Genomic DNA, 15,347 nt, shown 5'->3' with positions numbered 1-15,347 from the left:
CCGGCTTGCGGGGTGGTGGGCGCGGCAGCAGCTGGAGTTGTCCACCCGAAGCTGCACGGTTCCCAAGAATTGGTCCGAACTAGATTGAGGATAGGCTTCTTCCCTGCGTTTAGGAGGATCCACTCGTTAAGTGTGAGAGTGGTCTGCCACCTCCATTCTAACCTGTCTGGCCAACTTATCTCTTAACTCAGGCCAACACCCTGGGGCAAAGTACCCGGTGATGAGAACTGACATGGCCCTCTCAAGCAATAGGGACGGCCCTGAGCTTGCCCCGGCAAGACCACCCATGACTGACCCCAAGACCGATGGACGTGCCCTTTGCTGCCCACCTGCACTCCCACTGGCTTTTGTCCTTTGCATTTTCCTTATGCAAACCTGGAGGTATTTTCAGCACTTCGGAGACCGTCTTAGACGCTAGTCGGCTGTCTTCCCAGTGTTGACCTCGCTGAAATAAACTCCTTTCCTCTTTCCCCTCCCACTCCTTTCTCTGCCTTTGATTTAGTGAGTGGTGAGTGGCTGAACCTGGTGTGTCTGGGACCCCCAGAGCCAGGTGCTCTTGGCCCGCTGCACCCCAGGTGCAGGTAGGGCCCAGCCAAGACACCTGGAAGTCTATGACTTCACCCCCAACCCCACCCCCCATTTGCTGTAAACGCTCCGCGGAAAGTAGGTTTGCGTTTCCATCAGCAGTAAAAGTAAGTAAGGGGCCTCCGGAGCGGGTGTCACGAAATTAGGGAGGTAGCAGGGGGCATCCGTGGAGGACTCACAGGGCGGGAGAGACTGTGGGCTCCCCACGGCCTGTCTGCGGGTGGTTCTGCACCCCTGCCCCGCCCCCTCCCTGCAGCACCCCCCCTCCCCCCCCCCCCCCCCCCCCCGCCTGCTCACATCCCTGATCAAGCCCCCACCTCTTTGGTTCCTGCACCCTTAAAGGTGCAGACCAAATGTTCACTATGAAGCAAAATAATATTTCAATAACTTCTTCTGATTAGAAAAGAACACATCCATATTGAGGAAAATATGGGAAATCCAAAAAAAAGTAAAGGTCAAAATAGTCTCATAATCAGACTTCCTAGGGATAATTTCTTGGAAACATTTTCGGTGGCTTTCCTTACATTATTATTGTCTATGCATATATACTTTTCCATCCTTGGAAATAAATGATATAGTTTTGAAACTTCTACATGAGATCTATAATAAGCACTTCCCAATGTCACTGAAAAGTTGTTTAAAACAAGATTTGTGTGACTACTAATGTTCCATCTACAGCGGCACCACACTAACCATTCTCCCAAAGATCAAAATTAGGTTTATTAATTCATTCCACAGATGCTTCCTGAGCCAGATTCTGGGGGTACAGCCATGAACAAAGCAAAGGTCCCTGTCCTCACAAACATATCAGTTTTTGAAATTATTCAGGGGCATCTGGGGGGCTCAGTCAGTTAAGCGTCTACCGTCGGCTCAGGTTATGATCTCAGGGTCCTGGGATGAGCCCCACATCAGGCTGCCTGCTCAGTGGGGAGTCTGCTTCTCCCTCTCCCTCTGCCCCTCCCCCTAGCTCGTGCTCTCTCTCCTTCTCTCTCAAATAAATAAAAAAAAAATTTTTTTTTAATTACTCAGGGCGCCTGGGTGGCTCAGTCGGTTAAGTGTCTGCCTTTGGCTCAGGTCGTGATCCCGTGGTCCTGGGATCCAGTCCCACATTGGGCCCTCTGCTCAGCAGGGAGCCTGCTTCTCCCTCTGCCTCTGCCTATCTCTCTCTGTCTCTCATGAATAAATAAATAAAATCTTTTAAAAAATAAAATAATTTTAAAAAACTAAAAAATTATTCATACTACTGTGAGAAAATCTTTGTCTAACTCTCTGATTATGTTCTTAGTTCCATGGGTAATGGCTTTAAAGGCTCCCCATGGTGGCCAAGGGGCACCAGCAACTCGACAGTTCAAACTAGCTGAAGAAAGGGGGACTTTTGATAGAGCCCTTGGGAAGGTACTGGGGAGCATGCCATCTGGGAGGGGCACCTGCCTCTGGAGGAGCTCGGGGACCAGAACTAGGGCCCAACGCTGCCCACATCCTTCCTCTCTTCTCTGGTCTTCAGTTGTTCCCACTTGGCCTTCTTTCTTATGGAAGAATCTTCGTCAGGCAGCGGGGAAGGTGGGAGCTTCTGAGTGCTCTCTGCTCCTCTGAGGGATGCTGGGCTCTCCACAGTCCATTTGGGAGGCTGCGGGCCCCCTTGCTTCCCCTGGTGTCTGGCTCTGGCCTGCAACACAAGATTGGGGCGGGGCGAAGTGTGGTGTCTCACTCCTTCCCACATCCGTCCATCCCTGACCTGGTCGCCTTGGTATCTCCTGCTTCGGTGTCCGGGGGTGGAGGTGAGATGTGAGGAGGACCATAGGGCCCAGGTGGTGGCCCCCGTGCCGCCTTGACCACCAGCCAGGCCAGGCCACATGAGAGAGGGCGCAGCCAAGGCACGTGGCCCTCCTGACGGATCTTGGACGGGTGAGTCACCGGCCAGAAACCGGTTCTTTTTTTGTGGTACTTCGAGATCTATCTTTTTTTTTTCATCTCCAAAGTTTAAAGTGTATATGTACAAAGTTTTATTCTGTTTTAATTATAGGCAATTCCATTTCATTCTCTTGTAATGACCTTGATGACTTTGCCAGGGTTCCCTTGGCGAGACGTGGAAAGGAAAGTCCCCTCCTCCCCCCAGCCACCTAGGACCCACCCCTGTCAGGAGGGCCCCAGCTTGGTGCTGCCATCCTGCCTCGGACACACACTCTCCATGTCCGGCACCTGCGTCCTTGGGCGCCCGCTCCACCCATTTTACTCCATCTGAACAGGCAGAGAGAGAAGCCCCGAAGGAAAATGGGGAAGCTCATCAAGCTTCCAAGACCGCCCACCTTCACCCCTCTCCTCCTCCCTCCTCCCTCCTCCCCGCTCCTCCTCCTCTGGTCAGTTAGATCAGCTGTTGCTGCCCTCCCCCCACCACAGTCCTGCTCCTCTCCCTCCTGCCTTCCCAGACAAGATGTATCATTTCTGCCTCCACTCCCCCGGTTCTTCACTCCCCAGGGCCTCTGGGCCTCCTTCCTGGTCTGATTAGCAGGCTCGACTGTTGTCACAATGCACATGACCCGGGGAATGAGGGAGGGTCCTGACCTGCTTCCAGCTAATCCTATGGCAGGTCCCCTTGACCCCAGCCCGTCCTGACTTGGGGACCTCTCCAGGCAGGCACATTTTGCATGCGTTTTTCTTTTTCTTTTTTTTTTTTACATTACACCAGTAACCATGTTGATTGTAGAAAAAATTTTAATTTGATCAAATGGGAAAATGAACATTGCTTTTAATCCCACCACCTGAAGGAATCAATGTGACTCTTAGGAACATAACTCTACCCTTCTTTGTCCTCTAAATCAGGCATGTCTTAAACCTGATTTTTTAAAAAGATTTTATTTATTCATTTGAGAGGGAGAGAGAGCACAAGCAGGCAGAGAGGCAGAGGGAGAGGGAGAAGCAGACTCCCCACTGAGCTGGGAGCCTGATGTGGGACTCGATCCCGGGACCCCGGGATCACAACCTGAGCCGAAGACTGACACCCAACCGACTGAGCCCCCCAGGGCCCTTAAACCTGATTTTTTAAAACAAGTACGTGTTCGTGTTGTATGTAAACAGGCCAGGTTGTATGCAGAGGAGACATGCAAAAACCATAGGGATTTGGGGCAGGCAGTTTTCAGATCATTCAAAATCACCTTTAATGCTGTTACTTCGTCTTTAGGTGAAAACATTGTAATCACTCCTTGCTTGTAATGCACCTGGCTGACGTCTTCATCTTTGCTGCCCCCCTACAAAGGCCCTGCAGGTTTTGCATCACTGAATAAATGTGTTACCTCACACGTTGCAGCTCAGAGGTCTCCGTAGGTCCTGCTGGTTTCTCTGCTCTGGGTCCCACAGGCCACATCAAGATGCTGCTGATCTGGAACCTTCTCTAGAGGCTGTGGGGGAGATCAACACCTAGACTCATTCGGGAGCAGAATTTGCCTCCAGGTGGCTATAGGACTGAGGTCCCCTTTCCTTCCCAGCTGCCAGCCAGAAGTCGTTCTCAGCTTCTGGAAGCCACTCACATTCCCAGGCTCGCGGTCCCCTTCATCTGCAAACCAGCAATGACAAGTCTGGTCCTTTTCATGCTTCAGGTCTTTCTGGCCTTTTTTGCCTCTGTTGGTTCACATCCTCTTGGGGGCTCCCGGGTGTGATCTGAAGCGGGCACCCAGACACCGTGGGCAGGGAGGGGCGGAGGAAAGAGACAGGCCACTCCAGATGAGTTGAACGAGCACAGGGAACAGATGTACGAGGCCTGTCTTGGGGGCTGCAAGATAGTGGATCCCTGTGCCTGCCCACCACATTGTAACCCTTCATAGAGAGGCCTCACTGGGGTTCAGTCACGTACCCCCTCCCTCCTGCTGGTGCCAGCACCACATCACTGTTTCAAGGTCCTCCTGGGGCAGCTTCCGGGCAAGGTGACCAGAACCCACATTCCAAGGACAGGGGAGGGGGTGAAAAGCCTGCAGGTGCTGGGGTCCAGCTGCCAGGTCAGCTGGCAGTCACATCTTCTCATGGACCTTCCCTAAAGCCTCATCTCTGTGCCTCTAGCCAGAGAAAATTCTCTACTTTGAAGGGATCCTGTGATTAGATTGGGTGTACTTGGTTAATCCAAGATCATCTCCTTATTTTGAGGTCTGTAACCTTAATTACATCTGCAAAATCCCTTTGAAATATAAAATAACAGAGTCACAGGCTCCAAGGACTGGGAGGCCTGGATGTACTGGGAGAACATTCTGTCTACCACACCGTCTCCCTATGCTGAGGACCACATCCTTACATTTTGAGGTGAGGCCAATCTCCTGGATTTTTTAGCTCACAGGGGATGATGGGAGCAGACCCATCCTTGCCACTGGTTGAATGGACTGGCTGGGAGTCCCCAGATCTTTTAGGGTAGGTCACTGAGTAGCTGGTAGAACTCTTTAGAAGGTATGGATACCCTTCTTGTAAAGAAAACAATAGTCTATCCTAGTACTCACAGCATCCCGCACGGAAGGACTTCATTCAGACAACTTATGGAGGTGATCTAGGCCTTTCTGTCCAAGCCAAGTCCTCTTCCTTGCCTCCAACCATACGCTTGCCATGTCCTCAGATCCTGGCTGTCCAAGACTGCCTCCATTTTCCCCTCCACTAATCCGTTGTCACTAATTAGCTTTGTGGGTAAAAACAGAGCCCAAGAACTTCAACAGCCAGGTGTAAGGAAACCCAGCTGCCTGGAAAGGTTCCATAAGGGCACTGCCAGGTGTGGCCGCTTCCGGATAAGCTGGTCACTAACGCCCGTGTCATCAGCAGAGCACGCTTACGGGAGTGCACGCAGTGGGAAGGAGGGTTACAACCCATGCCTCGGCGTAGAGATTCAACAGATTTCGCCCCCGCCTCGATTTCTTCATCTGGAAAATGGGAATCATGATACCTACCTCGAGGAATTCACTGTAAGAACTAGGTGATGTGAGGTATCAAAATAGCCTGGCACAGCGCCCTGGCTTACCGTTTGCTTGCCACACCGTTGTCACCCCGTGTCCTGTCCCCGTAACCACAGCTGCAGTGAAAGTGCTTTCTGAAAAGGTGACATGGGGGCGCCTGGGTGGCTTAGCCGTTAGGCGTCTGCCTTCGGCTCAGGTCATGATCCCAGGGTCCTGGGATTGAGCCCCACATTGGGCTCCCTGCTTGCTGGGAAGCCTGCTTCTCCCTCTCACACTCCCCCTGCTTGTGTTCCCTCTCTCACTGTCTCTCTGTCAAATAAATAAATAAAAATCTTAAAAAATAAAATAAAGAGGTGCCATGTGTGTGTGTTCACAATACTGTTTTTGGAGTGACAGTTGGGGAAGGATATAAGCATTATAAATGAAAGCTTAATCTAAACCTAGTTACTGCAGTGTTTGGCACCCCCAAAGATTGGGGGTCTCGGTCGCCCCCTCTCTTCATATCATTACGAGATCTCGTCCCCATCATTGCTGCCTTCTCTCTCGTGTAAAGGATACCAGGAACTAAATGCAGAGACAGAGCGAAACATCACTTTATTTCAGCAGATTATCTACACTCAACTCTTTTGGCTACGTTTTTTAAAAAAGTAAATACATGTGGGTTCTGGTGGCAAATCTAAAACAGTGGGGAGAATAACCTAACTACGCACAAGAAATGCTGGGTCTGCGTGGGGAGGGGGAGGAGCAGGTGAGGTTAGGGCTCTCTCACCCCCAGGGTACTGACTCAGAACTGGAGCCCAACTCCTCCCTTTTAAGAGGAAACGGTGGCCCAAAGTTTTCCCCATTGGCTTGAGGTCACAGTTGTGACCCTGTTCGATCCAGAAACCAGGCGTCCTGACTCCCTGCCCACTGCCCCAGCTGGAAGCCCTTCGTCCTCCCCCCTAGCAACACCGCAGGGGAGTGGGGACCCGAGATGTTCACAAGAGTTCAGAACAGGTCAACGCTTTAGGGAACAGGTGTTTTTTTTAGACCTCCTCCCTACCTAGGGGAAACTGGGGGATATTTTAAAATTTTTGTTTTAATTCTCATCGTGTAATAGAGTAAATCAGTCTGTTTCCCCAGTTCACATCATAGGGCACGTTGTCCCACACTCAGCTGAGAATTTGCCGGAGAAGCGCCCAGCTGTCCATGCCCAGCTGCATCCTTTAACGAAGATTACCTGGGCTTTCCTTCAAGAGCTCAGCAATCCAAGCAGTATCAGTTACTCGTGTAAGTGCTTCGGGTGGGTGAGGCCCAGAAGGACAAGAAGTGGAAGAACGTGCAGGAAAGGGGAAACGGGGGCACTGAGTGGGGCCAGGGGTCACTTGCTAAGGAGGAAATTAACACCTACGTCAAGACCTGCTTCTGTGCACCTGTGCTGTCTGAGGCCTCGGAGGCTGCACCCCACACCTAAGGCTCCAGCTTCCTGGGCACGGGCGCCCCGTCCCAGGAGCAGCTGCACTTCTGCACCCTCATGTTGGGCAGGCTGACCACCTGCGGCCTGGGCCTGCCTCCCTCCTTGATGCTGACGATCATGGGCAGCGAGGCCGTCTCCGAGGCGACACACTGCCGCGGCCCCAGAAACGGCCACTTGAAGGGCAGGGGCTGCGGGGGCTGCTGGCAGGTGCCCACACACTCGTAGGCCAGGAAGCCGGGGGGCTCCAGGACCCAGTTCTCAGCCCACTTCATCCCCCGCAGGTCAATGTACACTTCCTGGCGGCAGCAGCGGGTGGCCTCCGTCACGGGCACCTCGGGGTCACAATCGCCCTGAGCTCTGCAGGGGCAAGGAGAGGCAGAGGTCAGCGGGGAGGGCCCAGGGCAGAGGGTGGGGGGGGGCATATCTGGGAGGGAGGTTTATCATCCAGCGCTCCTTATGTTCAAAAGCCTGGCTGTTTATGATCAGGACGGGTCACTACCAACAACCAAACATCACAAGTGCCATTAGTCCCGAGACCAAAGAAGAAATCTGCGGGCATTCACTCCCAGGCACCCTGAAAAGACCCACTTGGACTGAGCTGCGTTCCCTCTGTGCCTTGTGAGTGCCCCCCCTCCCCGTGGGGCCCAGGTGCCTACCCATAGGCCCCCAGGTCCAGCGTGTGCAGCTCCAGCTGGGGCTCGCCATGCCCGGGGCCCGCTGGCCCCTGGGAAGCGAAGCGCACCAGCTTGTGGGCGCCCGAGGCCGGGGGGCCCAGGTGCTCCCTCTGCACCGTCACCTGCAGGATCAGGGGCTCCTGAGGCCGGCTCAGCTGCTGCCAGAAGGTCACGGCCTCGGTCACGTCGAAGGCCTTCCAGCCGCTCTCGTGGAGGGACACCAGCCTGTGACAGGGCAGCACGGAGACAGGGGCCTGAGCTGGGGGCTGGGGGCTGCGGGTTCCCCCACTCCCCTCCCCCGTGCTGGGCCCCCCCTTCCCCCATCACCAATTAATCGAGCTGGGACCCCCGGGCCCCGCTCCTGCTGCTGCCCTCCCGTCTCCTTCCCTTCCAGCCGGGACCCCTGCCCCCTCCCCTCCCACACCCTTCCTCCGCCCCATCCCTGCTCTCAGTCCCCCACCTGGAGTCCACCAGGGAGGTGCGGTTGGAGCTGTCGTCCCGGACGTGCAGCCACTCGATGGTGACGCGGGCACGGGCGCTGTGCGGGGACAGCCGCTCATGCCTGCGGAGTGCGGCCCTGGGCACCGGCTCCTGGAAGAGGCGCAGCACAGCCCGCACCAGCTCGCTGTTGGGGGGCAGCCGCCGCTCCATGCTGAACACCAGCAGGTGCGTGGAGGCCTCAGACGCCAGCCACCTGCCCGCCACCTCTGGGGACAGGAGCAGGGTCAGGAGGCCTCTCTAGCACCAGGGCGGCTGCGAGGGGGGCAGGGCCCCAGCCAGGGAACAGCATTTCCCCAGGAGTCCCCAGGGAGATCGCAGGGAGCTGCCCAGGAATCCCTAGGGAGAATGTGCGGGCTGGGGCTTTGCCTCAGTGCACAGACATGCAGCCTTCTTTTCTGTTTGTTTTTTTAAATATTTTCTTTTATTTTATTTTGAGAGCGAGAGCACACGTGGGTGCCTGAGGTGGGGGTGCGGGAGGAGGGACAGAGGAAGAGAGAGCATCTCAAGCAGGCTCCCCCCCCAGTGCGGAGCCCAGGCCGCGCTCAATGTCATGACACTGAGATCATGACCCCAGCCAAAATCGAGAGTTCATACTCAACAAACTGAGCCACCTGAGCGCCCCTAAGATTTTACTTTTAAGAAATCTCTATGCCCAATGTGGGGCTCGAACTCACAACCCTGACATCAGGAGTCACGTGCTCCACCGGCTGAGCCAGCAGGTCCCCGGACAGCCTTCTTTGGGCAAAGGGGGCACAGCAGAAATGGGAGCGCAGTCACCTCTGCGGAGTCTCCAGGCCTCCAGGCACCCCACCCGGCCTGGCCCTGGGCTCTGAGGAGGGGAGCCCCAGCCCCACAGAGGTGAGAGGGTGCAGTAGGATTCAGACCTGGCCCATCTCCTACCGCCTGACCTTTAAAATGATGGAATCGGCCCTTCTGTCTCATCTCACAAACCGCCCCCGACTCTGGGAGGGAGTCAGAGCTGGTTCAGCCTCATTTCCAGAGAAGCCAACAGGCTCAGAGATGTTGGGTGACCCGTCCGGGGCTGGACGGCAAACAGCAGAGCTGAGACCCAAGCCCAGAGGTCCTTGCTCTCGTGCTGCGGCCCTGACAGAGGGACAGCTCCTCCTGGCCGAGCGGTGGGGCGCTCGGCGCAGAGATCGGGCCCCCAGACGCAGCCGTCCTCACCCTCCGGGGTCCCCCGGCCCGGCCCCGTGGACCCTGGGCCCCCAGACGGCCCCCCTCAGGCTCATCCCATCTCCGCCCACCCAGCCCCAGCAAGGATGAGGGGCACGGCGGCAGGGAGGCCTCACCTCGGAATTCCTGGCTGAACCTCTTCCCTCGAGAGCGGACACCATGGCTGCGCTGCAGCAGGGCCACGTACTGCGCCATCACGTGGGCAGGGGTGACCAGCTCCCCGACGTCGCCCTCATCCAGGACGGGCACCTCGCTGAGGTGCAGCTGCCGCAGCAGACGGCCCCGGATCTGCTCCCCACTCAGGGTGGCCCCGGGGCCGGGAAGGGGCAGCGCCCAGAGTGCCCAGCACAGCCACAGCGGCCTCATGGTGCCGCGTGTGGGATGGAGGAGGAGGGGCGGAGCAGACAGACGTGTCCCCCTAGGAGGCTCCAGGAGGGTCAACGCGGGCTGTGCGGAGGGCCAGGCTGGGCCAGCTTTATAGCCAGCCCCGGGACGGGCCTGGGGTGGAGGGAGGGAGGCCACACCCCTCGGACCTCCTGGGAGCTCAGCGGCCAGACGGGTCCAGGAGCCTCGAGGAGGGGGCCGTCTAGAACGGGCACAAAGGCCTGTCTGCATGCCACACCAGCCTGGGGCCTCCAGCCACTGCTGTCTGGGCAGCTCAGTGATCATTTTAGTGCCTGCTGAATTTCCCTGGCCCTGCGCCGGTCCTGGTCTATGAAAAGGTGGGCCTATTCTGTAAGAAAGAGAATCCTATTGGGCAACTGTTGAAATCTTCCCTGGAGGCCAGACTGGGTGTCTGTGTGTTCGTCAGGAAGGAAGGAGGGAGAGGACCCTGTATTCCTGCCTGCTCTGGGCCAGGCCCCATTCAGCGAGCTCCCACAGAAGCCCCTGGACCCATCCTTGCCCACTGTCTGTCCCTGAGGGCCCCCTCCTGCTCCCCTCCACAGGCCCTCGGAAGACCGTGTCCTGTCCACGACCGAGGAAGCTGCTGCCGTCAGACCTGGCTCTCTGGCTGTCCCAGGAAGGGCAACTTTGCAAGTGTCTTTGCAGTCACCGACCTCAGAGCAAGAGAACCCCTCAGGCTGCACACATCATTCTGGGAGCGCTCCAGGCCCTGAGTCAGGCCGTGGGCGCTCACCAGAGCTCAGGGGGACCTGGGTCAAGGGGCAGGGACCTGGAAAGTGAGGCCATAGCTGCCCAGACCCATGTCCTGTCCAAAGCCTCAGGTACAGAGCACATGGGCATGGGAGCCTCCCAGGCTGGGTGCAAATATGGGGCCTGCGTGCCTTGCTGGCTGTTTGACCTTCTAGCAAGTTCCTCAATGCCTTAGTGACTCAGTTTCCTCATCTGAAGGAGGGGTGGTAAGAACTGGGTCTACTTCACAGAGCTAGTCTGGAGAGCAAATGCATTGGCACATGGAGGATGTGTATCCCAGAACCTGGTATACAGTAAGTGCACAATAAGGGCTTGCCATCCCTCTTACCCATGGTCTTTCTAAAATTGCACACAAGAACAATAATTTCTTGAGTGCTCACCACGCGCCAGGCACTGTGCTCAGCTCTGAGCATGTATTCACAACAGCAGAGGAAGCAGGTGTCCAAACGCACCTTCCAGAAGCAAAGGGAAGGAGCAACGCAGAGGGAGGGACTGAGTCCCATCAGAGTGCTCACGTCTCCCATAGTCTGAAACCCCCTGCACCCCACTGGCCTCCTGCTCTCTCTGGGACAAGCGCAGCCTCCACCGGGAGCTGAGCTGTGGCTTCTCTTTGCAAGTGATTAGCAGGGACTTACTTGATGCAAACATTTGGGCCTTAAGTCAAGCCAAAAGGTGCAGAAGTGTCACATTCGCAGGCGACCCAGGACCCATGGCCCTTCGTCCCTGGAAGCTGTCCTGAGCTGCTGTTCCATAAATATGCAACGGTCCACCTCCCTTGCCACTTGCGGAGAGGAAGCCCGGTGGCTTATCACGGGCCAGGATGGTGCCAAGGAAGTAACACCCGAGCTGCCCCTCGCAGGTCGGGGACCCCTCCCCAGGCCCCCAACATCTAGGCCCCAGGAGCCCCCTGGGGCTGGAAGTTCACAATGAGGCCATGTGGCCCCCTGTGTTGGTTTCAACAGGGACCTGCTGTCCCAGGACTGGGAGAGGTCAGGCCCAGTGCTGCTGCTCCCTGGCCATCCGGGCAGGAGAACACGAGGTTCTCTTGCCGCCCCCCTCCCCCCAGGAGACACCTCGGGGCTGAGGACCCCTGGGACTCCTCAGTGGCCCGAGCCCCTTTTGTAGCAGGGATCACCGATCAGTTACACTGAAACTTCATTTTCCCAAGAAGACTGTAAACAGAAAAGACTGTCCTCTCCCGGATTCTCTGCCTCCCCCAGGCCAGACACTGGGCTCCTGGGTTGGCCTTCCAGCACACAGACGACTCTAGAGTTTCGTCCTCAGTGGGGACTGGAACTACTAGTCAACACCCAGCATCTCTGACTGAGGAATGGGACTTCTGGAACCCGGTGCTCAGGGGGCCCCTCGGGGCCAGTGGGCACGTGGGCAGGTGGTCCACAGTTGGGAAACAGAACTCTTCTCGATCCTGGGGACCTCTCTCAGGCGGGAGTAGCCTGGGAGCATTTGGGACCCCAGAGGGTTTGCCCAGCAAGGGTCCCCCTGCTCCTGTCCCCGGCTACTTTGTAGACTCAGGGAGCTGAGAGCCGACATGGCCTATCCAGGCCAATCTGCCCCTACCCCCATTTTTATTTTTTATTTTTTTTTTTAAAGATTTTTTATTTATTTATTCGACAGAGACAGAGACAGCCAGCGAGAGAGGGAACACAAGCAGGGGGAGTGGGAGAGGAAGAAGCAGGCTCATAGCGGAGGAGCCTGATGCAGGGCTCAATCCCACAACGCCAGGATCACGCCCTGAGCCGAAGGCAGACGCTTAACCGCTGTGCCACCCAGGCGCCCCCCTACCCCCATTTTTAAAGCAGGAAAACTAAGGCTTGGAGAGGTGACCACTTGCTCAAGCTTCCACAGTTTCTGATGGCTGCCAGCAAAAAGCTCGTTCTTCGATTCCCAGGCCTGAATTCCTTCCACACCCCAGAGCTCTTTCCAGGGCACAGTCCTGCCCAACCCCTGAATCAGGCAGAGCACACCTCCCAGCCCCAGACGAGCTGGGGACTCAGAAGGGTCAGGCCAGGGCTGGGCAGGGACCATGGAGAGGCAGACAGACAGAGGACAAATCTCCGGACTCCCTGGACATGGGCTTTTAGTCCTGAATGTGGATTCCAGGCCGACTGGAGTTTTGCTGGGGAAATAAAATAATTGGGCAATTAGCTAGTGGCCAAAAGAAAAACACGAATGTGGATTGGGACACTTTTTACCAGGGGCTCATTACCCAGCAGGAGGGAGAGCAGCGGCCTTTGTCGTGCAGAGCTGGGACGCAGGCCTGCCTGCTGGCCCACACTGCGGATCTGGGTGGACGGTCTGGTCTGGCGGTCTGTGGGCTCGGGGTGGGCTCCAAGAGCAGGGAAAACAACGAAGTTGCCTCTTCTGACCTGTGGGAGGGAAGACTACTTCTAAAGCTGTCTAAATCCGCCCCTTCTCCCCCAGGCTTTGTGAGACAGAAGAAACCCATACCATTCAGCAACCTGTACTGCTAGGAATTGTAAAGTTTTGCAAAGACTTTTTTTTTAACCAGGGAAAGGTAAAATGAGTTTTTGTTTTTGTTTTTTTAATTCCAGTGTAGTTAACATACAGTGTTCTATTAGCTTCAGGTGTATGTAAAGACTTTTATCTTTCAGAGATACGTTGGGATGCTGGGAGTGTTATCTGTCTGAATGCAAATACCTTTGAACACCATGGGTCCAATTATACACAGATTTTTTTTTTCAATTGATACAGTCTAGGACTGTAAGTGTATTTTCTCTTCCTTACGATTTTTTTTTTAAGATTTATTTATTTAGAGAGAGAGAGAGCACAGGCAGGGAGGGGGCAGACAGAGAGGGGAAGCGGACTCCCCGCTGAGCGCAGAGCCCCACTCAGGGCTCGATCCCACCAACCAGAGACCATGACCTGAGCCGAAATCACGAGTCAGGTGCTCAACCGACTGAGCCACCCAGGCGCCCCTTCCTTATGATGTTCTTAATGATATTTTCTTTCTCTAGCTTACCTTACTGTAGGAATACAGCATATAATACACAGACCATACAAACGACGTGGTAATCAACTGGTCAGGTTATCGGTAAGGCTTCTGGTCAAGTAGTGAAGTTTTGGGGGAGTTGAAAATCCTACGCAGATTTTCGACTGCACGGGGGTTGGCGCCCCAACCCCCATGTTGTTCAAGGGTCAGCTGTACCCTGCGCTCACACTGGGTCTGTTGCACGCGTATGCTTTAGGACCCGGGACACTTGAACCAAAGTCTCCCCCAACCTAGGTGGCCCTTAGAGAGCCCAGCCTTCCAGCTCACTCCATCCTGTTGGTTCAGAATTCCTCGGATTCTGCAGTGGCCCGGTCCCCTCGCGCTGCACAGCGCGGCTGTGTTGGACACGGTGTCAGCCGGCCTGAGTTTGACGGTGGGCTCCCACCCCACACTGGCACGGAGCCCCACACAGCTCTCCCACGATCCCTGTTCCAGCATCCCACCTTCTCCCTAGCCCGGCTTGTTCTGTGGCACAGTCCCCGGTGTGGTGACTTCTGCCCAGAACCACCCAGCAACCTGTCTATCCACAGACGTCCGGACCCCGGGCCTCCTGCCTGGGCCCCACTGGGCACACAGTCGAGAACCTGACCGGAGCAGGGGGAGGCCGGCTGCAGCTGCAGAAGCAGGCCCAAGAGGGTAAAACAGCGGTCCTGCCACGAAGGTGATGGTGATCTGGCCTGTTCCAGATGGTTCCTCAGCTTCCTGATTGCCTCAGAGAAGAAAGAAAGGGCCCAGGGAAAAAAAAAAAGTAAAAGAATTTTTTCCTGAGGTTTTTTTGGGCTCTCCCTGAGCATTTGAGAGTAAGAACAGATGAATGGAAAGGTTTTTTTCTCTCTCTAAATGCTCCAAACATAATCATGATATGCAAACGAAGTTTCATATTTAACATCTAAAGTTAACATCACGTAGGTCAATATTTCCCTCGAAACTTCTGCTACTTCAGGGCGCCCGGGTGGCGCGGCTGGCTGAGCGTCCGACTCTTGATTTCGGCTCAAGTCATGGTCTCAGGGTCCTGGGATCAAGCCCTGCATGGGGCTCCACGCTCAGCGCGAGGCCTGCTGGAGATTCTCTCTCTTTCTCTGTCTGCCCCTACTCCCAAATAAATAAGTAAATCTAAAAAATAAAATAAACTTTTACTTCTCCACCACCAGGCTTTCCTGCAAAAAACTCATTCTGCGTCGTTCTGAATATTTTCATTCTCGGGAGCCCTGACAGAGGAGCGGGAGGCCGGTGTTCGTTCTGAGCCGTGCCCCTCTGCCGGGGTGACCCCTAACCTGACCCCCAGAGGCTCTCCTGAGGCCCAGCCTGGCTTCCCAAGCCCACACCCCGCCCAGCCAGCAGCCACCTGCCCGCCGCACGCTGGCCTCTCATGGAACAGCCCCGGACGGCCAGCTATGGGCTCGTTCTTCACGCTTCTTTACCTTCGAGAGAGTCTCGTCTGGCAAGTCTGGCATAAACTTCACTTCCTCCATGAAAATCCTCCCCTGCTGCTCTGCTCACCCCCGTCTCTCCCTGTCCAGGGCATCCCTCTGTTCTCTGGATGTCTCTGACCCCTCGTGGGAACAGCGGGATGGCCCACCCTGGTGGCACTGTGGACACAGATATCCAGCAGACTAGCTCAGCAAGGGATGGACACGCTCTTGTTGGGATGTGCAAACAACTGGTGCTCAAACAGTGTATGCTGGGTGCGGGGGACGGGAGGAAGGGAAGCAAGAATGCATGGATGGGTGAGTTCCTTTTTAGTAAAAAAAAAAAAAAAAAAAAAAAAGCCTGAAGGGGGAAATTAGAGACTTGAGTTCTTAGTCCAGATTAGGTTACTCGTAGCTAGT

The 15,347-nt window shown here is 55.5% G+C and overlaps 1 protein-coding gene across 1 annotated transcript; it reads right to left on the bottom strand.

The window, feature by feature from the left end:
• Window positions 1–6,956: 6,956 nt before the first annotated feature.
• Window positions 6,957–9,698, bottom strand: LEFTY1 (left-right determination factor 1). The gene is made up of 5 exons (XM_026509038.2): window positions 9,449–9,698; window positions 8,302–8,344; window positions 8,098–8,199; window positions 7,620–7,862; window positions 6,957–7,320 (listed from the first exon to the last, which is right to left on the bottom strand). The coding sequence occupies exons 1-5, from the start codon at window positions 9,696–9,698 to the stop codon at window positions 6,957–6,959; spliced, it is 1,002 nt and encodes a 333-aa protein (XP_026364823.1).
• Between the last annotated feature and the right edge of the window lie 5,649 nt (window positions 9,699–15,347).

This window comes from Ursus arctos, unplaced genomic scaffold, assembly GCF_023065955.2.
Source record: "Ursus arctos isolate Adak ecotype North America unplaced genomic scaffold, UrsArc2.0 scaffold_2, whole genome shotgun sequence".
In the NCBI taxonomy this organism is placed as follows: Eukaryota; Metazoa; Chordata; class Mammalia; order Carnivora; family Ursidae; genus Ursus; species Ursus arctos.
Note: the sequence above shows the minus strand (reverse complement) of the source record. Positions and strands in the feature narration are given on the sequence as shown.